At 40.5% G+C, this 24,936-nt stretch overlaps 1 protein-coding gene across 1 annotated transcript in view; it reads left to right on the forward strand.

Annotated features, from left to right (window-relative positions):
* sema3c (sema domain, immunoglobulin domain (Ig), short basic domain, secreted, (semaphorin) 3C) overlaps positions 1-24,936 on the forward strand; it is a 65,371-nt gene that overhangs the window by 15,806 nt on the left and 24,629 nt on the right. Inside the window, exons 2-5 of the mRNA XM_023265861.3 lie at positions 5-178; positions 17,258-17,418; positions 18,078-18,140; positions 23,767-23,886. Of these exons, the coding sequence (XP_023121629.2) occupies positions 43-178; positions 17,258-17,418; positions 18,078-18,140; positions 23,767-23,886 (480 nt within the window). The 5' untranslated portion in view covers positions 5-42. The remainder of the gene's footprint in view (positions 1-4; positions 179-17,257; positions 17,419-18,077; positions 18,141-23,766; positions 23,887-24,936) is intronic.

Raw genomic sequence — 24,936 nt, forward strand, 5'->3', positions numbered from 1 at the left:
ACAGGCAGCGGTGCCTGGCCGTGGTTCCTGAGTGCTGCAGTAATGGGCAGGCCGGAGGGGTTGGCCAGGCCACCTCTGGTGTCAGCTATGGCATTTTCCCTCCTGGCTCTCTCTTTCCTCTGCACCGGCGTCTCCAGCCTCCCACAGCCTCTGCCAAGAGTCTTCCTTTCCTTCGAAGGTAAGAAAAAATGCTTACAATCAACCTAATTGCCCTGTTTCTCTATAGATGTGATGACGTTGCACTTATGCCATGTGTGTAGTGCACTAATGCTAAACAAATGGCTGGTAATCAAGCGCCGCTCAGGGCTACATCATTATAGAGCGCTGTATGGCTTACCTAGACTTTGAAGATCTTAGGCTATTATCCTGCAGGATTTTGTTTGTTTATGTGGTATCGATTTTTGATCTGAACAATCTTTTCTAACTAGATACACAATCTCTCACACACCTCAGGCCTCCGCTCTCAATTCCTGGACAACACTTGTCCATCCATTGTCCTGCTGTGTGTCAGCCAAAAGTCAGACCTCTGCAGGAGGTGGCACTGCCTTTCAGAACCACCCTCAATCTGTTTCTCATTAAACTTTTACAGCACCCCTCTTACTGCAGGCCTGTGGGTATTGTTGCCTCTTCTGGTTTTGATTCTCCTGTTTTATTTAAAATATTTTTTGACACAGATAATTTTATGAATTTTTGACGTGTCCTGTAGTAGCATGCAGGTTTAGCTTGTGTATGTGCGTGCTCCGGTTAGTTGTGTTGATGTCCGTGCTTGGAGCGGTGCGGTAACCTTTCTGCAGTGGCTGGATCGTGTGCAGGGCCTGAAGGATACGTTTGATCACCTTTCACTACCTCTCGCTGTGGATTAGACAGCGCCAAGCAGCTGAGGCTGTCCGTCAGGAAGATTTCTGCTCTCAGTTCATGAAGCCTTACAGTGTGAATCCAAAGGAGGTGCAGTTTTGTTTCTCTCTTCAGCTGACTATATATGTACGACTTATGGCCCAGTCTATGACTTTTCCCAATATGGTCTCAATCTTTCCTTCTGTCTTTCTCTCTCATTCCTTCTGTATTACTTTCTCTTTTATGCTTCCATGTTTCTCTGATTATCATTTCATTCCAAATCTATGAACCATCCTTGGAGTCGAGGTTCATTCTGTCTCTAGTCTGCAGCTTGTCTTAGTTGTTAAATATGACAATAATGCAAAAAGAAAGCCAAAACTAATGAGTGAATATGAGGAAAAACTTACATCATAATTAAGTTTGGTTGTGACCATTAACCCTCTGAACCTCAGACCCTGCCAATGGATTTGAAAGGCATGATATCTTTTATAAAATCACCATAATGAAATTATTTATCAGCGCCAAAAGCTTCCATTGGGGAAACTGTACAAATCTGAGCTTAAAATTGTGTTATTTCATTAAACTCACACTGTGCATGGCTCATTTCAAAATTCACCAAAGATAAATCATTCACGCAAACCAGATTCGGTAACAAAACAAAAATCAGGTGTTCCTCAGTGCAGCTAACAAGCAATTAGTGACTCAGCTGTGATCAGAAATCATATGACAAAATCCAGGGACTATTCAGCTGAATGGGGCTCAGCTGTGTGCTGTGCTTACAGGGAGCTGAGAAAAATCAAGAGAGCCTGAAAGGAAAATAAAACCTACTCCATCCAGACAGTAAATGCAGCATGGCTCAAAAATGCTATGTGAAGGAACAATTGTCAGCGAGTTGTTGAAAGATACATTCTGCATGGTGAAATGTCTTGCTAGAGTTTATGTGCAGAGTGGTGTGAAAAATGCATAGTGGTGTAAAAAATGTCTAGTTTGTACAGGTTGTAAAACTGCAAATAGTTAAATATCTCATGGGTTTATCAGGATTAGTAACACCTGTTGGCACTTGGACATGTTGTCCATGTTGATTCCAGGTGTTGTCAATTTTTGTGAAATAAATAAGCTAAGAAATTTCACTTTCATGTTTACTTTTTAAAAATGATTTACGGCATTATAACTGAGTCCCGCTACATGGGAGATAATTTGGATGGTGGTTCTGTTTCCAGTGAGCTGCATGACTTTATACTGCAGTGAAAAATGAGCCCACAGAGAGGGGAAAACGTGATAAGAGCAAAAAAAAAAAAAAAAAAAAAACACCCAGACACTGCTTGAAGTTCAGAGGGTTAATGCTCTTCAGTGTTTCCAAATAGTGGTCTTAAGATGTCAAAGGTGGTCATCTTGACAATGAGTCAATCCCTGTAATCCTTGAACACTTGATTCCCCCTCTGAGCGTGGATCCGATTAGATCCGTCTTGCTTACTGTAAGTGTGTTTCACTGCAGGGAGTTTCCATAAATGGAGAGTTTGACTTTGATAACTAATTAATTCTTCCAGCTCCAAACTTTCTTCCTAATGAGCACTTATCTGCAGAGTGAAGTAAATGTGCAGTAATCAACACATTGAGATGAATTTATGAGTAAAGAGCAGCAGGGAGCAAGTTGCGAGGAGGATGTTTATTCAAGGCTAAACAGCCAACATCAGGTGAGAATTTACATTCCAGCTTTGATTTAGCACATCGGGAGCTATGAGTGGATGCAACTTTGTTTCGGAGTTATAAATCATTTTGAGCTCTTGGTTGCATGGAAGAGTTTGGCATGGTTGAACACCAGATGTAGGGAGACTCTTAAGGACCAAGGTGGAGGTTCATTTCATACACAAACACTGGAAGTCCTCGTCAGGGGAAGAATTTAGGGAGTTTGGTCTCGGTCCAAAGCAGCCAGAAAGATGAATGAAGAGTCATGGGAGAGTGTTGTCCCAAAGGGGACGGAGGTGCAGGTGGTTTGGCACCTGCTGGGTGTCCGAAAGGTTCGGGTGGGATTCTTTTGCTCCCAGATGTGCGGACCTGTTTATTGTAATCCTGAAGTAGGTAAACCAAGAAAATAAACTAGTGAGCGAGACACACATAGATCATAGAACACTTGGACATCCTCTCCCTTTTCCTCCTCCCGTCGCTGCTGAAACCCAATCCAGGGGTAAGGCAGGTTCATGGGACTCCCGGCGTAGCCTCGCGTCCTGCAGAGAAGTTGCTGCCTCTGACATTCCTCTCTCCCTCACTCTGCTTACTCTTGTATTTTCGAGGCGAATGCAGCCAGACCGCAATTAAAACCGCATAATAAACAGTGAAAAATGCAGCTAACCCAAATAATAAACTCTCAAGCAGTGCCTTTCTCTTCCGTGCCTCGGATAATAAACACAGCCCATCCTTTCCTTACAGCAAAACTATTTAGGGATACCCAGTGTGATAAAAGATAATTACTCCCCTTCAGTTGCTTTAAATATCTCTTGTTCTCTTAACGTTTATTTTGGCTTGCTTCATGGTGTGTTTGATGGATTTGCTGTGTCAGAATGAGGCTGAAATGCAAACAGCATACAGATCTCAAAGTGAAAGTTAAATGCAGTTGTACAAAGATGCTTGGAGATCAACGTCTGCAGCGCTGTTAGAATGCATTTGTTCTCATCGCACCTAAATAAATAGTGATGGCTTTCATTTCTAAAATGAAATTCCAAACCTTGTAAGAAGCCAGGCTTTATTGACATTTTCATATCTATAGTGGCAAGCTCAAAATGCCTCCACACATTACTTCTTACATTGTTTGTTCAGCTCACAAGCTTCCTCAGTTTTGCAAGTAAACAGAAATAGCATAATCTTTTCATAAGTCATGAACAGGATATAGAGACAGCCCCCCTACTGGAGGACATGGTGCATGGTACTTACATTTTAAATTTACAAAAGTCCTTACAAACCAAATCTTCTTTTATGTTCAAGTGGTACTTCATAGTTTTGTCAGCCCTGTTTCCATCTCGTCACTCTTAAGGAATGTAGTAACATTCTTGTCTGGAACTATAATAAACTGATATTTATGTTACTTGTTTCAGAAACATCAAGCTGTTGTCACGTTTTTGGTTAGACTAGACATTGAATTTTAGACAACTGAACTTAGATTTCTTGTACCGATTGTGTTTTGTATTTTTGTTTTTTTGAATTTTCAGTTTTTTAAATTCAAAATCTCGCTTTTCTCAATGATTACGATCTTGCATTGTGTCTACTTTTTGATGAGTTGCAATAACAATTTAATTCAATCCAATTTTATCTATATAGCACCAATTACAGGTCAAATTGTCTCAAGACGCTTTACAGAACCCATATGCCTGAACCCTCAGAGCAGCCCTAAAGCGACTGTGGCAAGAAAAAAACTCCCTTTAAATGGGAAGAATCCTTGAACAGACAGTAGTAACACATTCCTGCTGTTCTCAACATTGAGTTGTACCAAACTTGTTCAACTCCTGCTTCAACCAGTGGTTCTGCTATTTGGTTGTATATGTATATATACACAGAGGAGTGACAAATTAAAGGACAAACTAACATAAAGCATGTTTGTAAGGTGTTGAGTCAAAACATCTACTGGAGGGATGAACACCATTCTTCCAGAAGATATGACCTCATTTGGTGTTTTGATGATGTTGGTGTTGAGTACTGATTGGAAATGCCACAGAAAAGAATAATTTTCATTCATAGCAAACCATTCAGTGGCCCTCGTGCCTTATGGATGGGACGTTGTCACCCTGGAAGAGACCACTCCCTCAAAGAGGACCAATGGAACCATGCTAACCAAATGCCCCTCACAGTACAACACAGTAACCAGATCCCCTCACTGTAGAGGTCAAGCATTAAGGCCGGTACCGTTTTCTTAGTATAAGCCTCACATGCATTTTCCAGCTGGTCAAAAATATGGAGAAGGGCATCTCATCTGACAGATCACTTTTTTCACATCTCTTTGGTTTCTGCGGCGCTAAAGTCTCAAATGTGCATTAATTTTTATAATAAGGGGTCTATTTGCTGCAATGACATTCTCAGTTACCTAAAGAAGAGTGGCTCTTTTCCTTAAATAACATGCTATTGCATAAGCCTCATGTTCAACAAATGTAGACCACATTTTATGACATTGTTTACTGATGTCTTTCTCATAGATCTCAATGCAGATGTCAGTAGGGAGCAGTCTTTGCGACTGAAGCTCCTGCCATCCTTTCCCTAACAGTGAATCATCTTTTTCCAACTTTTTCTCAAAAATAGAATCAACTGGGCCTGGTCAGGATTTATTATACATGCAACAAAGCATGATTGAATCTTAAGTGCTAAGTGCAATGTGGAAGCATTAATATTCACTTTGTTTGCTCACTTATTTCATTTTTTTCTTTTCTTTGTCATGCGTCTTCACACACCTGTAACACTGCTATATACCTTGTGTAAGGACTGATATGCTGTATAGTACGGTGCTTTCACATGCTGCATATTGAGAGAAGTATGATTGAAAACAAGTTTCTATTCACTGAGAAAATCACATTTAATATGCTGCTTACAGCTTCTGCTACTGTTGGCCCAACAGTTGCCAAAATTCCATTCTCTGAATGGTGGGATCAAAATATCTGCCTCATTTATCCCCCTGGTTGGCAAATGGGGCAGTGGCCTGTGTTTATGATCAGGATCATTTAATCTCATCAACAGTCTTACCCTGCACTGGCAAACCTCCAAATTCAATACAGTATTAACTTTGAAATATATACAGTATGTATGTCGAGCAATAAAAGATGTTTATTTGAAAGTGAGTGGGTCTGCACAGGCTTTTGTGTGGTTCACATAGATGTTTGCACACATGTTAGAAAGCCTGAGTGAGACATAGGAGAGATTGATTGAGATGGTTTCTGTAGTTTAATGAGCACTCCCTCACACTGGTATGAAGCACAGCAGATACACCCGCTCACCTTTCATGACTCATTACTACCTCCACTCACTCCCATTATTCATACAGGAGTGATACACTTCATACACTGGAGCTGGATGTCAGTGTGTAGAGGATATTTACCTGGTGGGGGTGTGTAGGAGTGTGTGCATGTCAGTAAATCTGAGAAAGAGTGTGTGTTTGCTCATAAGTGTCTGAATGTGCGTTCCTCGTCTTGACTGCATTTCAGTGGCAAACTTTCCGCTGAATCATTGCTAAAACTATGCAGCTTTCCAGCGTTGTAAGCTGCATGGAGCTGCTAAGTGGATTCCTTAAATACTTGAGTTCCAACACAACCAGAAATATTTGAAGATTTTAATCAATCTGAAAAGTGTACTTACTGCATTTTCTGAATTCCTCGGAGAGTTGATTTGCTTAGATAGTATTAGGTGATATTACATCAACCTCATATATGATGATGCCTTAGATTTAGATCTAATATGACAAGAAAGATAAATAATTTCTTGCACAGAGTCTTCTCTTGTCTGAGGCTGAGCTGATAAATCTTCTCTCTTATAAAGGATTTATGAACATTTCTTCAAACAGACTTCTAAGTGAATATAATAATCATTCAGTTGCACAGATATCAGACTTGGATGGGTACTGACGTAATGTTGGTTGATGAAAAGGTCAAAAGGCCAGAAGCCAGAAGCAGACCAGGATGTGCTTGTCTGCTGTTGCAGGTTAATTCTTTTCTAACATGGAACAGCTTCCTGCCTGTTTTACATTAAACCTGCGCATTAGCATCTTCACTTTCCAGTGGTAAACATAATGGAGCCTGTGAAGCACAAATCTGTGATGCTCTGTTATTATGGAGAATTCCTGGTGGGGTAAAACATAGGCCTGTCAGAGCTGCAGGCACGAGCATACAGAGACATGCTACAAATAGCTATAGGTTAGTGGTGCATGTGTGCTGAATGCTATCATATACATGGCACGCAGGGAGCTATTTCCTAAGTGTGTGGATGTATTTTCATACACACACATGTCAAATGTTGTCCACGTAATTGCCTGAGTTGCAGCACGGGCATTTTCTGCAGGAGGGTTAGTCAGTGTGGTGAGCTCCAGCTTGTGGCTGACAGACTGTTAGATGTTTGACAGCTCCTCTGTCAGTCTGCCTGTCTCCCTGTGTTGAACCGTTAATGTGTCTGACCTTGTAAGCCCTGTTGAATGTTTTATTATTCTTCCTCCACAACATGTTGAAAGGGAATCGATTGGCATCAATACGAACAAAGTGTCTTTCAAAGGATAGGCAAGGTCATTGGAAAATCCTCCAGTCAGATTTTGTCATTATCACAAATCAGTCATCTGTTCTTATGAAAGTGTTTTTGCATGTTTGGTTCCGTTACTTTCTCTGTTGAGTATTATGAGCTTAGCTTGTTGAATGGAACACTCGCTACTCTCATATTTGAGTTTTTCCACTTGCTGAGCCGTACTTAACATTGCACAGGTAAAAAGACACTCGTTATCGCCGGATTAAGGCTTAAGACAAATTCCTTTTCCATTATTGGAAATATTTTACAACCTGAATGGACTCTCTTTAAGCGCTTGGATGAAAAGAACATGTAAACAATCTTACTCTGGAGTCCAAAGTCAACTGCAAAAGTTCCAAAAGGCGCAGATGACTTTGCTGCCCTCACAGCAAATCTTCACCTTCACTCAACACCACAGAAACAACCTAATGACCTCAACGACATGAATGTCAAAGAGAAAATAGGACTTTTTCAAACATGACATAGCCTTGAAGATGGAAGAAAAGAGAAGTCCCACCTGGTGAAACTTTTTTTTCTTTTGGCTGTCCCCTATGACTAGTAAACACATCAGCTCTGAAAATTCTGTGACCCATATCTCCTGCAAGTCTCCTTTCACTCTGAGAGTCTCTTTGAGAGCATTTCTGACAGTAAAATCTCAGAGATTTGCTGTCTGCTTTAGGTGAGTGGTAACTAGAGGCTCCTGATGTGGCAGGTGAGAGGTCACTGGCTAAAAGGCATGGTGGTTGACAGTATGGGCTGGTTCTGTGCGAAGGATCAACTGCCGGTGACATGTGAAGGGGAGGCCAGGTGCTAATTGGGGCACTGGGAACGCAAACTAGCTGGCTGGCGGGGCGGCCTGATGGACAGTTTGTCATCTCAAGTTTCAACTCTTGCAGGGAATATTAGCCATCACCTTAGCAGGTCAGCCATGCAATGAAACCGGCAGTTGACATTAGTGCTGGATAACATCACTCTGCACAAACACACACAGATAACCAAGGGAGAAAATATACTCCGGTCTCATGTGTCATATTCAGATATGGTGTCTGCCTTGGGAAGACAGAGTGAGAGAAAGTCAAACATAAGAACTCAGGCATCCCGTGCAGCCATATGATTCCCATTAAAATGTCTGGATATAGATAATTGGCGACAGACAACAATCAAGAAATTAATGAGACACAGCACATAGAAAATCTTCCCTGTCTGAGCCAACACTGGCTTCTGTCCATGACAAGTAGTTGCAGTACAGTACGTTTGGAGAAGCAGTTTGCGTTTTAAGTGCTGAGTGCAGTTTGCCTGGGAATGTAGAGCATGTCTGTTGGACAGACAATCGGACGACTCTGTCAGCCACAGCGAGACGTCTTGGGTGGTCTGCTTGCACCGGACCGACACCTTAACTTCCCTTGCCATACTTATATACCACCAGTCATTACTGTATCCTAGCGGTGTGAGTCCCCAAGGAGAATGGATGGCCATCTTGTTCTGGCAACAGCCATTTTTTATGTCTACAGGGGCTTGTCAGTTGCCAGGACAAAGTCTTTTACAGGCCCGGTATGTACGACTGGGTCAGCTCTGTGTTGGGTAAGTGCAGCCATCCAGAAGTGAACCCAAGAGCTCTTAGCATTGTCCAGACAAAGAGCAACGGTATTTGGCACCAGGTTTGAAGTCAGGCCTCTGTGATGAAACCCACTCCAGCTTGTGAGGAAAGATGAATTGCAAGAGGGCGGTGTAAGTCCCTGCTTCAATATTTATCAAGCTGGGTGATTGGGGTCCTCCCACCAGCTGCCCCTGACAACCACAGAGCAGGTTTTTCCTCAACTAAATGGAGAACAAGCCTCATTAGCATGGACTTAATATATTCATGCTGGCTTTTCAGGTAGAAAGCCAATTGATGAGGGTTGATTTGCATGGGGGACCCTAAGATTGGCTTGTAATCGGTCGACTGTCTGACCCCAAAGTGTTTTTAATTAGTTGCAGAGAGCTTTTGGCTCGTGTTGTCACTGGTATTTATCAAAAAAGAAGCAAAAAAACAACTCTCCAAACACTCGGTCAGTTTGATTAAAGCTGTTCATCCCTGCTCTACAAAGACTAAGCTAATGTTCTGACAAAGTAACCCCATATTGTTGGTCCATGCTGATTTTATGACCTTTTCATGTGCAAAAAAAGTATGCTGCTAGTGAGGGTAGCTCAAATGGTAAGAGGAAATCTTACAAACCACAGCTGTGTTTTTCAGTGTTCCCCACTTTCCTGCCACCACATTTAACTCCAGACAAACCATGTAAACCACAGTGTTTCTTTCACCTCTTCCTATCTTTCATCAAACTGAAGGAAGAAGGCCCAGAAGGCTACTGAAGTGACACCAGCTCAGACAGCTGGCACCAGCTCCTAAAACCTCAGACTCAGGTGGTCCATAACTACAGTTGTCTCTCTCATAAACATCGCCTCATACTTTCCAGCCGCTGTGAATCTCTAATTTTTATGATGCTGCATGACAACAAACTGCTCCTTGTATGGGCATCGCTAACCAGAAGCACGGAAGGGTTGTTTACTGCTGGAAGCATTGCTCTAAAACTCCATTATTTGATCACGCAAACAATTCTGAGGACCAGATCTGTCAGAAAGTCTTGCGGGTTGAAAACCTGAGGAAAGCATTTCCCTCTCCTGGATACATAATCGCAACAGAAAAAACAGAGAAATAAGCATTGCAAGCTCCTGTGCTTTAATTGCTGCCATACAAACACAGGCACAATGACAGCTCCCTTCCTGTTGCCTGCAGTTTTTTCTATTTCTACTCAGCTTTTCACCACAGTCACAGAAAAGAAGATGCTATTTTTTTACTCTGTGGGATGCCTCGCTTGTTTCCTCTCTGGGTTATTACACTGCAGCCTGTGCCCATAAAAAAATCGATTCTTTTACAGCTTACAGAACGGTGAATTACCTGCCACAGTGATCACAGTCACAGCTAGAATTTGCTTTAGACATCACAAACAAAAATAAAAAAAATACAAGCTGCTGTCATGAACCAAAGGGCTGCATTTCAGTCAGAAATCAATTGACTGACCTACATGCATCAAAAATCTGCATTTGTCACGACGCAGTTAGTTTCATTCTTGATTAATCACTTAATTCAGTCAATAAAATGTCAAAAAGTAGTGAAATATTGTGTTGGCTTTTGTTCAGCTGTTTGTCTTAACCCTTTGATGCGCAGTGTGGGTCAGGAGACACCTATTTTCCATTGGATTTGGGTCACTTTTGACCCATGTTGCGCATCAAAGGGTTAAACCCTGATAATGGCTTCAGGGTTATCTCTGATTTGGCCTTGGACTTCAAATCTAAAACCCTGCATTACAAGCATGTGAAGTTTAAAAGAGGTGTGTGTTTACCAGGCAGGCAGGTTCCTACAAAAGGCATTATTGAGGTTCACAGAAATGTAGGCTCCAGTATTTTTGGAGTTTGTTTGGTCCATACTAGGGACTAAATGGAAAGGCCATTTAGTGCTTTCCATGAATGCAAGGCTCAGCATGTAAGAGGCTGCTCTGTGGATGTTTGTGGGGGTACAAACCATAGGTGGTGCAAGTACGCAAACTATACACATACCAGAAACACAAATGATGTTCCTAAGAAATGCTTGCTCTGGAACAGTCCAGTGGCGTCCGGTACCAACATGTTGGCAAAGGATCCTTTGGGTCCTGGAGGTTTTCTGGTGGCACAGCAGATCGTGTTTTTCCAATGCATTTCATGAATATTAGCTTAGGTTGAGCTTTGATTGGGCTCTTTATTATGTTCCTAGAGCTTTTCCTGAGAAGTTTGTGTTGTATCATGGGTTGTCCTGCTGGGGAAACCCTCTGCTGTCTCAGAGTGCTGTTGCCATGTGGGGGTGAGCTTGGACAATGTTTTGGTGGGTGGTATGTACAAAAGTAATATCCACAAGAACACCAAGGTTTCCTAGTAGAACACTGCAATGTAATAACATGTAATGTTGTGGCCTATCGGTATATGTTGAAGAGTCTGCCTCAAAATAGTAGAATCAATGGATTAAGTTGTTTCATTTTTTCATTATTTTTGCAAAACTTTGATCTACTGGCACCTTTTCATTAAAATACAGCCAATCCTCCTAGGTATGTGGAATGTTTTCTGGCAATATGATCTTGTCTGCAGCGAAGACAGCAATCTGCTGTTTAATATTGAATGACCACCGCCGTTACTTGGCCCAACAAAAGGCTTTTGTGCTGCTTCCGCTTGACCACATCAGACAAAAAAAGCACATCAAAGAGTCTGAGCTCCCCGGCCACCACCTTGGCCTTTCCGCTAACCCCACTGTCCATGACCATGGATAAGGGTGGATTGTATCACAATTGGTCTGGTATCCAACCAATGGGGCACTATGGGTCAAAGCTCAAAGTCAAAGGCAGGACACAGGGGACTGCTGTGAGGTCCACGGGGAGGTGCAAAGCCCACCTGCCCACATTCATAATAGAAAACCCACCAGCTGTCACCGCTCAAACCGTGCTTCCTCTGTCTTTTCTCATTTTATTTCAGCCTTTCTTCACCTGCAATGTGAACAATAGCAAGCAAAAAGAAGCGACATAAAATAAAATTTCATCACCTCAGCTTTTTCCTATTATTAAGAGCGGTGACCCCATCTTTCTACCTTTACAAGATATATCGTCCCTTTAAACAGCAAATCTCTCATCTCTGCACAGAACAGGACAGATTCATTTGTCTGTTGTCACTCCGTCCTTCAACATCAACAAAATACCAAAATGTGTGCCTTAAAACCTCCACAAGCTTTTCAACAATGCCTCTGTAATGATGTGCAAACACAGTTCTGACACTCTTCCCTCTGAGGGGTTTTGTGATTTCAACAATGAGGAATGCATATAAACCCACCTCTAACGAAGCACATGTGGCCCAGAGGGATTCTTCATCACTGACATTTAAACAAAATAGTGGTAGCATGTCACTCCTTACGTCATATTTTGAAAATTTAGGAAAATCGCTAGTTTGTCCGGACAAAAAAAGTTTACAAGGTGCCACGAGGCAATGAACATGGACTAATTCGAGCAGCATCGGTCTACGAAGGCCTCATATGAAGGTTATGAGCTGGCACTGTTTCTGTCAACACTTGGTCCCAATAGAAGAACTGGAAACCTTGATTGTTCAGAGCAGCCCCCCTCTCCGTGATAGAGCAGGTGCACCATCTGGCAATGTGAACTCTGAATGCTGGTCTACAACGCTGCAGCAGTGCAGGCGTGACTCATATGTTTATATGTGATTGAAAGCAGAGCACCGAGAAGATACTGGATCCAATGGTATGTGGACTCCAGAGAGTTTCAGTTTGTCTCTCGCCGAATACGCCTGATCCATGTGACACACCCCTGCTGCGTAGCGTCTCAGCACCCGGCTTAACTGGCCTTCAACCCTCACCAGGGAACATGAAAGTCTCCTATTTCCCCCCACTGAGAAAACAATACAAAGTTCACCATAATATTAAGCAGTTATTTCACCCTCACCACACCCCTCTGAACAATTTGTTCCCCTCGTGGAATGTTCTGGAGCAGGAGAGATCTTTCTTTGTTAACGTCAAAGTGAATTAACAGCGGGGGGTGTGTTAAAAGTTGGTCATGCTTAGTTTTCAGAGCACAAATTAATAAACAAACTTGGATTGCAGACCAAAAAAAAAGAAAGATGTACTTGTGAAAGTTCACAGATAATCCATAGGATCTATAAATGGCAACCAAACGTATAAAATATAACATTTTATTTTTAGAAATTGGCAAAAAAGCGTCAACTGAGTCGTCGTACCACCACTAAATGAAGAATATGAACACATCGATGTGGCAGTTTCCATGTGTTTATGATGCAAAGGAAAAGTACATCAGTGGGAGCATAAACCACAGATAATGATGTTTGTGCGTCCCAAATCTGATGACCTAACAGATGTGTTCAGGGCTGAAGTTATACTTTGCAACTTCACAGCAGAAAACAATCTGCTGATGGCTGTAGTGCACCACCTGACAGATTTTTATCTCTCATGTTAAAACAGATTTTTTTCCTGAATGGTTTTATGTGTATTCACATAAGCAATTTAAATGAGAGAATATCTATCTTCTGTTTTTGTCAAATTAATACAGTTTTCCATGTGGAATAATGCCAGCCAGGCTATTGTAACATCAAATATTCATAGCTTTAGCTAACTTAAACAGAAGACAACAGTCATGAGAACTGACAAAAAAAATGTTAATTTACAATGTGCTTTTTGAAGTATTGGATAAGAAAAATTTTAATGGAGACTGCAACTTTCAAAAAAATGTCCCAATTGAAGTGGTTTTTGACTTTTTCGTGTAAGAGTTGAGATGGAAACCTTTAATTCATCAGCTAATCTGCTGTTTCTTCTTCCTTCATTGTTTCTATTTGGACAATATGAAACATGTCTAATACCAGGTGAGATGAAGTAACAACTACATTTCCTGAAGACTTCTCTCCAGTTGTTCTCATAAATGGCCAAAGTTATGTTTATTTCTTTTTGTTCTTTGAGGGTTTTTTTTTCTTTAGCAGCAAAACGACTGGTTTAATTTCTGGCTTCTTCTACTGTTTACTACAGCCATATTATATAGTCAAAGTTCTTCTAAAACTTTTCAAAAATTCACTTCAAGTTCACTTAACAATTACATGGAGACACAGTTAATGTAACTATTGAATCCAAACGTTATTAACTGTACTTCATACTTGCTACAGAAGGCTAACGTCTTGTTCTTTAGTAACAAAAGCTTGTCCTTGCTAACAATAGCTACAAAAACCCAGTACAGCTGGTATGCATTTTGCAGCTAGAAGAAAGAAACCTATAATTTATAGACTACCTCTTTTCCTCTTTGAATTTTGTCAGCTTCAGCTTAATGTTGCGTAACTACCATAACTGGTTCTTTGGTTCCACTTGCTAAGAGCCACTGAGATTATGGCAGCTTGTGTTCTGGCAGAGCCATGCATGTAACATCTCTGGCCTTTTCCACATTAGGATAATATTGCCTCTGCCCAGATCTCTCTGTGATACTATCCTCACAGCTGCCTCGATGCCAGAGGCTGATGCAAGCTCTCTTTTGTTTAACGCAAAGCTGCTTGACAGGACACCTTCACTATTAATTTTGTTTCTGGCGAGTCAGGTAAAAGCGGAGTCGTATGTTTTTCATTAAGCTCTGGCCTTCGGATGATGTTCAAATATACCCCGCTCTCACTTCAAGGCATTAACCATGTAAGGCAATTTACCTAAACACAGTTGAAGTAGAGAGTGAAGAGTCGTGGGAAACTCGCCTGCGACTGAAGTGGTTAACTTGTCTTTATTTAAACTTAAACACTCCAGGCTTTATGTGGCGAACGCACCAAACAACAGCCTGTGATGAGAGTGTGGGGTGCCACAGAAAAGCCACTTTCCTTCCAGATAAAAGGCTCCAGCCTCAAAAGCATATGTCGCGCAATAATGAAAATGTGACTTTAGCCCAAGGCATTGAAGTAAAAGCACCGGCAACCTGTTTGTTGATTAGAGGATGGAATAGAAAGAGAGCTCAGAGAGGGTCAATAGAGGGGAGGAAATGGAGGGTGTAGATCTACATTGCCCCCCCACACCCTCTGCTCTCAGCGCAGATTGAAAAAGTGATAAATATGCATGAGTTTGGCTTCGACAGTGAAGGCCTTTGATGGTATGGTCTCTATCTCTGGAGCAAACAGGCTGAAAATAACTGAGAGTGTTGACTTTGTGTTTGTGAACAATGTGCACTTTTAATGAGTAGAAAGACTTTTACATACAGTATATATCCATGAAATGTATCTTGCCTGAACATGAGCCCTTTTATCAGAACATCTGTGGATGAAAATGAAGTATAACAGAATATGTCTTTACTAATAACCTCATCTGAGATCAATTTCAGGATCCATTTATGTCCTGGTCATTAAGTCTCAGCCCATAATGTTCACATTACGTTGATTTTGTATTAGCAGAAATTGGAGTGTTTTCAATATTGCATGATTTTATGACCCATAAAACCTGGAACTCTTTTTGGGTAATTAAGATGCCAGGTTTTAAAAAGTAAGAAGAATGTGTGTAATTAAAAAAAGATGGTGTTTCTGATTTGTCTTGAGTCTGAAAGTGTTTTAGGAGTGCAATGTTAAGTCGTCTTTTCAGAAATATGAACCTCATCTCCTCCTACAGTACTTGAGTGTTTTACCTTCATATCACGTTTCAAACTTCTTTAAACCTGAAGATCCAGACTGAGTGATCACAGTTATATCACAGATGACTCTCAGTAAAACAGAAAGACAGCAATTTGAAGAATATTAAATGTGCAGCTTTATTTCTTTGGTCTCTGGGCTCAGTCGTGATTTAATCTGAAAACTGCTTGGACTTGATCTCATCTGGGAATCACCTTAAGTGGTCTTGACTATACCAAGAATGATTCCTGATGCATGTGTTTTTAATACACAGGGGAGAGATTACGTATGTTATTCAAACTTGACTAAACAAAAGAATGTTTTATGCGTCTGCTCTCAGAAAAATAATGGTTCCTTAGTGGTTCTTCAGAAGACTTTCTGGCTCTTCAAGAGTCATCCCCAATTGAAGAACATGCTTTATTTAGGGGATGGTTTAGTCACGTACTTCATGCGGTTCTTTAAAGTATTAAAGGTTCTTTATTTTTATCTGAGTTATTTGGTTTGGTGGCAGGTAGTAGCACAAAATTAGAGTGGAACTAACCTGTTTTTTTTACATCAATAAATCATTTGGTCTGTAAAACATCAGAAAACAGCAAGAAATGCCCGTTGCAGTTTTCTAAATCTTGTAATATGTTGCTCTGTCTGACCAAGAACCCAAAATACTAAATGTGTTATGATGAAATGGACCCAGAAATGATGCAAATTCTTACATTTAGCTTATTTTGTCTAAAAAATTACTTATCAGGTCCTATTTAAAAAGTTGAACTGGCTAGGTCCACAAAGTACCATCTTGAAAACAGTTCATTAAAGCATGTTTTTGTGCTACATTTCTTGTGAAGGAGCCAATTTTTTATGGTTCCTTGGTGGCAACTTTGGGGTTTCATTAAAAAATTTATTTCTTTAATAACCTTTAGTTAAAAAAAAAACCCAAAAACTGAGATCTTGGTCAGTGGCAGTAAAACTCAGAGAGAGAAACTTAATGTGAAACTGCAGGCATTGGCGTTAAATCATGAAAACAAGCAAAAAAAAATCTAGGAGTCATCTTAGACTCTGAGCTCACTGTTGAGCCTCACATTAGATTCATCATGAAGACGGCATTCAATCATCTAAATAACATTGCCAGAGCCAACGCAGAGACACAACTACATGCTTTTATTACAGGGAGGATTGACTATTGTAAAGCTCTACGATCTGGTCTCCCCAAGAAGAATATGTCCACTTCTAACTGCTTCAAACCTCAGCAGCACAAGTATTGACGAAGACCAGAAGTAAAGGACGCTTTACATCAATTTTAAAGTCTCTACACGTACTATCTGTGTGATTTAGAATTGCTTTTAAGACTTTTAGTGGTTTATAAAGCTCTTAATAGTCTTGGTCCTATGTATTTATCAAATTTGCTTTTATTCTATGAATCCTCAAGTCTTCTGGTAGTGGCCTTTACGTTAAACCAAAATGTTTCATTTTTATTCCTTCTGCTCTGAAGTACTTTGTGTTGTATTTAATTTGTATGAAAAGTGCTTTATAAACAAAGTCTCAGTGATCGTTACGAGGTTCTTTGTGGAACTAAAAACGGTTCTTCTACGGTATCACTGTGAAGAACCATCTTTGGTTCCAGTTAGCACCTTCATTTGTTTTCGAGGGTGCAAACCCTTCGGGCTACTTAGAAAATGTTCCACTGTATATTGTGTATGCAGTCTCTGCTATAGTTGCAAATCACCTTACACCCTCTATAAATACATAGTGGCAGCTGAGGTTCTCCCATGTGTGAACTGAGGCAGGTTTTAAAAACAGACTCCAAATCCTAAAAGTTACAATGCTGAGTTTTCTTTTCAGGCCTTGTGGGCTCAAGTATGAACACAAGAGATTAATGTGGGCTTGTATGTATGTGTTACTCCTGAGTTGAGTGGACACAGGAGAAAACTGCTCTCATGTCAGTGCTGAAACTAGCTTATTTGTATGTTTTCCTTATGCCCCTCAGACCTGCAGGCCTCCTTGTCCTTTGAACACTACAGTATATCAGACAAGCCCATGGACTACAGGATCCTGCAGATGGACGAGGATCAGGACAGGATGTACGTGGGCTGCAAGGACCACGTCCTCTCCATGGACATCAACAACATCACCCATGGCACGCTTAAGGTCAGCAGATGCTCATTGTTTGGACCCGAGAATCACATTTTCTTCTATTGTAATGCCGTCAACTCGTGTTTGCATTTATTTTCCATTACAAAGAAAGAAATGAAAGCATTATGTGAACACTGTATGTAAGCTCTGTATGCTGTGGATGTTATTCTAATATATGCAGTGATATGCAAATTACCATACATTTGTGATGGTCGGTGCAAATTTGGGGTTATACAGAAGTGCCATAAAAATGCTCGAGCTCTCTTACTGCTAATTCTGCATGCAGTGAAGGAATTATCTCCCGTGTAATTGACAGGCATGAAGTGCATAAACAGATGGGAAAGCGTTTAGGTTCCCCCAGGGAGTGCTGCACTGCAACCATTTTTTCCAAGTAAATTGCTTGATAGATTCATCGAGCTAGGCCTTTAAGCACCTCTCCGGGGTTTGAAAACACACATGTTCCCCACATATAATAGCTAGCTTTAATCACCCAACACCGAAACTTCTAAAGCAGAAACTTCCAGGGCATTTGCTCCCTTTTCCCTGTGATTTCTGCGTGAGTAAACAGGACATGATGAAACCTCATGAGCATATTCATGTGATTCACGCCTCTCTCAATCTGTTACTGGAGGGCTCAGTGACTAATTTAAATGCTCTGCTGTTTTTATCGCCAGGTGTTTTGGCCAGCCTCTACAACCAAGATAGAAGAATGCCAAATGGCAGGCAAAGACCCCACAGTAAGGACAACAGACCTTTCAAAACACTCAGCTTGGATCCCTTTAGGTCCAACCACTAAATATAGCCTCAAAAACTGCTACAGATAGAGATAGCAAAGCTGATAGCAGTTTGTGGCTAAAATGTGATCTTTAGTGTTCAGTAGATGTATTTTGTCTTTAAGACCACACTCTTTCACTGCAAGGTATGTTAGCTTGTGCTGTTTTATGTGTAATATGTGTTTTATTTCACTTTCACATTCACTTTAAAAAGTGATTTTGGATCAAAGGAAATGCCACATGCTTCTTCTCCTTCCTTCAAATGAGCAGCAGTGTAGAGTTACATCTAAGTGATTTTAAGGCAGGATGGATTTGTTTTCATTGAAAAAACTCCAATAAATATGTAATTTTGAGACACTAAGATGTGTTACTCAAGGTTAAATCACAAACTAGAGAGGGACTTTGAAGATGAAAACAGAGAACATACTGTAGAATGAAATTAAAATGTATTAGAAAAGACAAAGATGACAATACTTCCTAATAAATGTGGTGGAGAGAGCATCCAAGTTTGGATTTTATATAATTAATGCTATCTTAGGGAGTAAGAAGCACTAATATTGATATATAGCTGTCAATATTTATATATATATTAGAGTTATGTTGAAAAGGGAAAATATTGGGGTCTTTTTTTGGCAGTATCATAATTATGCATCACATCTATGCCAATACCAATATATCTGTGATAGGCCAATATCAGCCGATAATATCGGTTCACGGATATATCATTTAGGCTCTAGTGGACATCTATCTAAACTCTCACCAAGTAAGGGTTCCCAATACTACTTTGAACCCTTTAATTGAAGCTAATATTGATGTTGGTTAATGGTAACCAAACAAAGTACTCAAATTTGGATGGTTCGAAACCCCTGCTACTTTTCCGCCGCGATGATCAAGATCTAGACTAAAGGTTTTGTCAGATGTTCACGGATCTGTTCCTCCGAGCTAGTCGACGGCAGAAGCTACCTCCTGGGATTTCCCTCTCGCATCAGCAAGCAGCAGATGTCTGCGGGGTCACCGACTGGCCCGGAGTCCTCCTGGCACCGGCACAGTTAGTCGGTACAAGCGCGATGAGTGGGAGGATCGAAGGCCACGGATCGCTGTAGAAAAAATAAACCCGAGTCAAAGCCTGCAAGTGGAGCAAAGCTTCACTGATGCAGAGATTTCATAAGCCGGCCTGATTCTGGGCAGCACTTGTTAGCTGCGACAGGATTTAATGAAGACGTACAGCGAGACTCAGAAGGCTGAATCCTCCTCTGCCTTTGTTTTCCTCTAATTGGCTTGTTCTGGAACAAGTACATGCACAGCTGCCTATAGATGCTGCGGTGTAGAGGATAGGAGGGTTTACTTTTGAAACAAGAAAGTGTCAGAAGTAGTAACCTAATTTTTAAAGTAACAGCACCGCAAAAAGCGTCCCTTTACAGCAGGGGGGGTCAAACGTGCGGCCCGCGGGCCAAAACTGGTCCACCAGAGGGTCCGATCCGGCCCGCAGGACGACTTTGTAAAGTCTTAAAATTACAAAGACATTAACTGCAATTTGTAAATTTGTAAAACGATAAATTTAAAATAATTTCTAGACCATGCCAAGTTTTTTGATCATAAAGTAAAATACTAGATTTTTCATTGTTCTTTTGTCATTTTGCATCTCATTTTGGTAGTATTTTGTCATGCTGTTGTTGTTTTTGTCTTTTTATGTCTGTTTTTTATCATTTGTCTCACATTTTTGTCATTTTGTGTTTCCTTTTTGTCTTGTTTGTGTTTTTGTCTCATTTCTGTCATTTTGTTTTCCTTTATTTGTTGGTTTGTATATCGTTTTTGTTGTTTTGTTTCACGCTTTTCTCATTTTTTTTGTCTCATTTGTGTCGCTTGTCCAGTTTTTTGTCAATTTCTAACTTTTTTGTCTCTTTTTTGTAATATTTTGTCTTGTTTTTGTTGTTTTTTCTCTTTTTTAAAGTAAAATACTATATCATTCAGTTCCAAATACTCTGTGGTCTGCAAGCTGTAACGTGTAAATGATAACCTGAGGCATAATATTGTTGAAATTGAATTTATTTTTCTCTACAAATTTCAGTTCATTCATAATGTTTTGTAAAAAAGATAGTTCCCTAAATTAAATGGGAACATTTTCAGAATGTACTTTTTTACACTAAAGCAAAGGGAAAAAACTGGAGTTGTGGTTATTTATTGGTTATTATGCTGTGATTTTCCTGCTCCAGCTCACTTGAGATCAAACTGGGCTGTATGTGGCCCCTGAACTAAAGTGAGATTGACACCCCTGGTCTACAGCTAGTGCTGCCCGTTTCTCCTTCATTCTCCACCTCTTCTCCATCCTCACACAGCAGCTGGGGTTAATGGAGCTGGAGTTTGTGGAACATGCTGCTGCAGAAATAGAGGAGAAGCTGTTTCCAGTCACTGAGTGATATTTGTGCAGCTCTGAGTCATAGCTCGCCTGCTGCAGACAGGCTCCCACAAATATTTGGGTGAGCCATCTCCATGTGGAGCCACCCGCCGGCCCCTTCTTCCTTCCGTCATCCCTTTTCTTCCTTGCCACCCCGCCAGCTTCTCCTCTGAAAGTTTCGCTTTCTGTGTAACCCTTTCCTCGGTCACTTTTTCCAACTGTTTCGACATCTTTCGGATTGTTTTTCACCGCAGTGGATTCATTTACGCTCATCCACAGTCTCCTTTCTCATGAATCAGAGCCCCATAGACTGCATCCGTTATGATTGCCCTCCCCATCTGTGTATATTAAGTTCCCCCTCTCTGATAGAATCTGTGGTCAAGTGGGGCTCCAGAAAGCGGCCGCACATTGTTTGCGCCGGAGGGTGGCAATGGAGGAGAAATGTAGACGAGCCAGGTTGATTAAGTCTGCTTGCCGCTCGCTCAGAGCCCCCACTTTAAACTCAGTGGGATCACCACTTGCACTTGAGGCCATGAAGCTGGATGCTGTTTATCTGGCGTGGTCACGAAGGCTGCGTGTGGACGGACAGGAAACACGAGAGGAAAATAAAACAGGATAGCCCCACAGATGTTGCTCTGTAGGACTGACATCAGATATAGGTGCAGGCTCTGGGAGGGTGGGATGAAATGAACGGGTGATAAAAGTGAGGAGAACGCAAGACAGACAGACGGGTGGAGAGATAAAGACGAGGAAGATAAAGAACAGAGATGGGTGTGCGATGGTGAAAAATTCAGTTGCTTCTCATTGACGGCCAAGTTCCTGACGGCTCCCTGGAAATGTCTTCTTCTTTTCGCTCCCTCTCTCTTCGTTTCTCTGCTTGTTTTCTGCAAACTCAGGCTTAATTAGTCTCAAAGTCCAGCGCTTCTCCTCCCCCTGCTGCTGAGATGGATCGAGATCAGTAGTCAGCCTTACCTAGATATATCACATATACCTCTGACGCTCTTTTTCCGTTGGCCTTAATACCACACCAGTGAGCGCTGGGATCGTTTGATTGTCTGTGATTGTATAACGTTCACAACAGTTCACAACAAGTGAGATAAGTTTGAATTACTCCCTTTTATGAAATAGGATACTTCAGGAGAGATAAACACGTTCTGGAATTGATGTTCATCTTGGCTGTGCACCAGGAAAAATATCCCTCCTGTTTGTGTGCAATGAGTGAAGAAAACAGTGATTATTGTTTATATTGCGGTAATGACTGCATTAAAATGGAATAGAGCAGTGTTACCAACTGTTATTTTAATTCATTAAAGTAAAGATTTATTAGTTCTCAAGTGACACAATGTAACATTTCAACCTTGTAGAACAGTCATAAATTGTAATCCACTGTTTTTGAGAACATGGACATGAATTTAATTCTGTGTGAGTGTGTCTGTTGTGACACTAATCACAATGTTAAAACAAATGTATTTCAATTAAAAGTATCTGCTTGGTGTGATGGAAAGGCATGTGAAAAGCCTAGACATGCGAAATGAAACTGCAAACTTCTGAGACTCTTTTGAACATTTGCTCAACACAGAGAAAATAAGTGAAAGTTAGGATTAGTGTTTTGCTAAAATTCCTAGCTTTTTTTCGTCTTTTTTTTCACCAACGCAAGTGGCGGCCTCTTCAGTAGCTCCCTTGAATTTCCCTCGGGATTAAAAAAATATCTATCTATCTCACATTAGCCAGACCAGCTAATGATCTTGCAAAACTGCCTATTGTATTGATTTCAACAGCAGTGCTTTTTATTCACTTACAGTTTCATTAGGAAGAGGAAAAGTTCTCTCAAACTTAAATGGTCCTTGTTTAAAGGTCCCATATGCTGAAAATACATTTCTATTATATTTACTATGTCCTACAAGCTGTGATGATATGAAGATCCGTACTACTGCCATTCCTCTATCCCCTCCACAGCTAGATAGCCTCACAGCTTCACAAGCCAGGCAGAATTTTGCATTTTTGCGTAATCCCTCCCCCTCACCGCCCGCTGTTTTTGCTATGCTGGGAATTTGGCTGTACTTCCATGTAATTTGATTGCTCACAGAGAAAGTTAGAAGTGATAGGAAGTCTGCGTCAGCTGCTGTGTGGTCAACTGTTTTGCTCTAAGCCGTCAATCACAGACACAGAGAGAGTCTTCTTCCTGAATGGGGCGTGGATTACGATAGCTCAACTGCCTTTAAAACACTGAAACAGTCCATGTAGAAAAGGGTTGAAAACCAGTGGGTACACAATCATGATGAAATTAGTCTGAGGAGTATTTTGAGCAAAAAAAGTTGAAAGACACATTCTGAAAATAATGTAGGACTTTCAATAATTCACTGAAAAGTTGCCCATTATGGGACCTTTAATTGTTCATTAGTTGGGTCAATACATAATTGAGGGACTTTTGCAGTCCATGGCATATATCTTGCGTACATTTTTATTAAAAGTAAATGGTTTTTTTTTTTTGTTCGTTATGATAATTTCTTTACAAAGTCCATAATTATTTATTATGGAAACAAACACATTAATAAAAAATGACTGGATATCACCAATATGTCAACTAAATAACCATCCAAATTTAGTAACAACCACCTTCTAATTAGCTAAACAATAATAAAATGAGCTTATTGAGAAATAGTTTTGATTGTGTTCTTTTTATTAAGTTGTGGTAATCATGACAGATATTTCTTTTTTGGCAAAATATCAAATTTTATATGGAAAATAACAAATTGTAATGTCCAAGAAATCATTTTTAACTAAGTTCCCCATTACAAAAACACCTCTCAAGGAAGTATGTTAATTCCAGATCACATGACCTGCTCCACATGATGTCATTTCCTCCTGAAGAAAAGACTGGCAAGACTCCAAGGCTTTCTTAGTTATTTGATATGAAGTAGTGTGGATTTATCACGTCAACAGGTTTACCACAATATCTTTATAAATAACTTTCAATTTCACTTTTATTGAATTGTATTTATAATATTTAGGAGAATCTTTCTGTGATAATGCCATGTGGTGTTTGGTTATAGGTGGCCATGTTGATTTTAGGCCTGAAAACAGCAAAAATGTCAACTATGTTACAAAAAGTCCCACAGTTAAATACTGGCCCAGTTCAAAATGTGACTCCTCTGTCTTTTCATGTGTTTTTCTTTGTTTGTTTGTGTTTTCCAGCACGGCTGTGGGAACTTCATCCGGGTGGTGCAGCCTTATAACAGAACTCATCTGTTCATGTGTGGCAGTGGAGCGTACAGTCCTGTCTGTGTGTACATCAACAGGGGCCGCAGACCAGAGGTGGGTTCACAATGACAGATTCACTTCGTTAGAGAAACAAACCTGTGAGGAAATAAACAATTTAGAGACTTTTTGCTCACTGCAGCTATCACTGTTACTCTTCAGAAAAGAGAGATTAGAATCTCCAGTGGGTCTATCTAGTAGGTATGATACTACACCATTAATACGAACGCAAAAGCACTGTACGTCTGGAAGTATTTACAGTTTGAATCATGTGAGGATTTAGTATTAAAAGGAAAATAATTTCAAGGTGGATTGGTGAGGACACTTTGTTGTTTAGTTTGACTCTTCTCCTGATGGCATCCAGCTGTTCTGCACACTACACTAAATAAACAATATAGTTAACAAAAAAATGTGCCAGAAATGTGCAAATAGTTAACTAACATACTGCAGCAAGTATATAAGGGCATGCAGTAAACACTGTAGCATAAATAAGCTTGGTTGTGTCAGCTATGTTGAGTAAATGTAATTAATGCGGTATGATTCTCTTGGGAAAGTAATTCCAAACCCCCCAAAACACCTTCAGTCGTCTGCTAGTGTAACCTCTGCTGATTAAAATTAGTGTGAATACTGCCACCCAGAGCAAGTTAACAAAACTCATTTATTATGTGAGAGATTCAGTAATTATGAAAAGGCCTCAAGGGGGTTGTGTAAGCAGTATTTTTTTTGATAAATCAGCTTTTATGCAATTATTTAGAGGCTGAAAAGCAAAATCTAACACCTTTTTTGATTGACTGCAGCAATAATATTATGAAACAGAATTTTATTTACACCTTTTTCTGCTGGAATGAGAACAACATATTTCAGAAATGGAGGTTCTGGAAATGTATGCAAATGGATGACAACAAGTGGCACAAAAAAAGACCATACCTCGATACGAACATGCAGTCAGTTTGATGCTAAATGCTTGAGAGTGGAGATACTGAGGATTAAAGGGAGAAAATGGAAGTCTAGTGTCAGTGTTTTCTGAGCTCTCATCTCCGGCCGCACAGCTCTGGAAATGAGAGCGAAGGAAGCCCTCCAGGAGAAAAGTGCTCACTGAGTGAACAA

Source organism: Amphiprion ocellaris, chromosome 21 (genome assembly GCF_022539595.1).
Source record: "Amphiprion ocellaris isolate individual 3 ecotype Okinawa chromosome 21, ASM2253959v1, whole genome shotgun sequence".
Classification (NCBI taxonomy): domain Eukaryota; kingdom Metazoa; phylum Chordata; class Actinopteri; family Pomacentridae; genus Amphiprion; species Amphiprion ocellaris.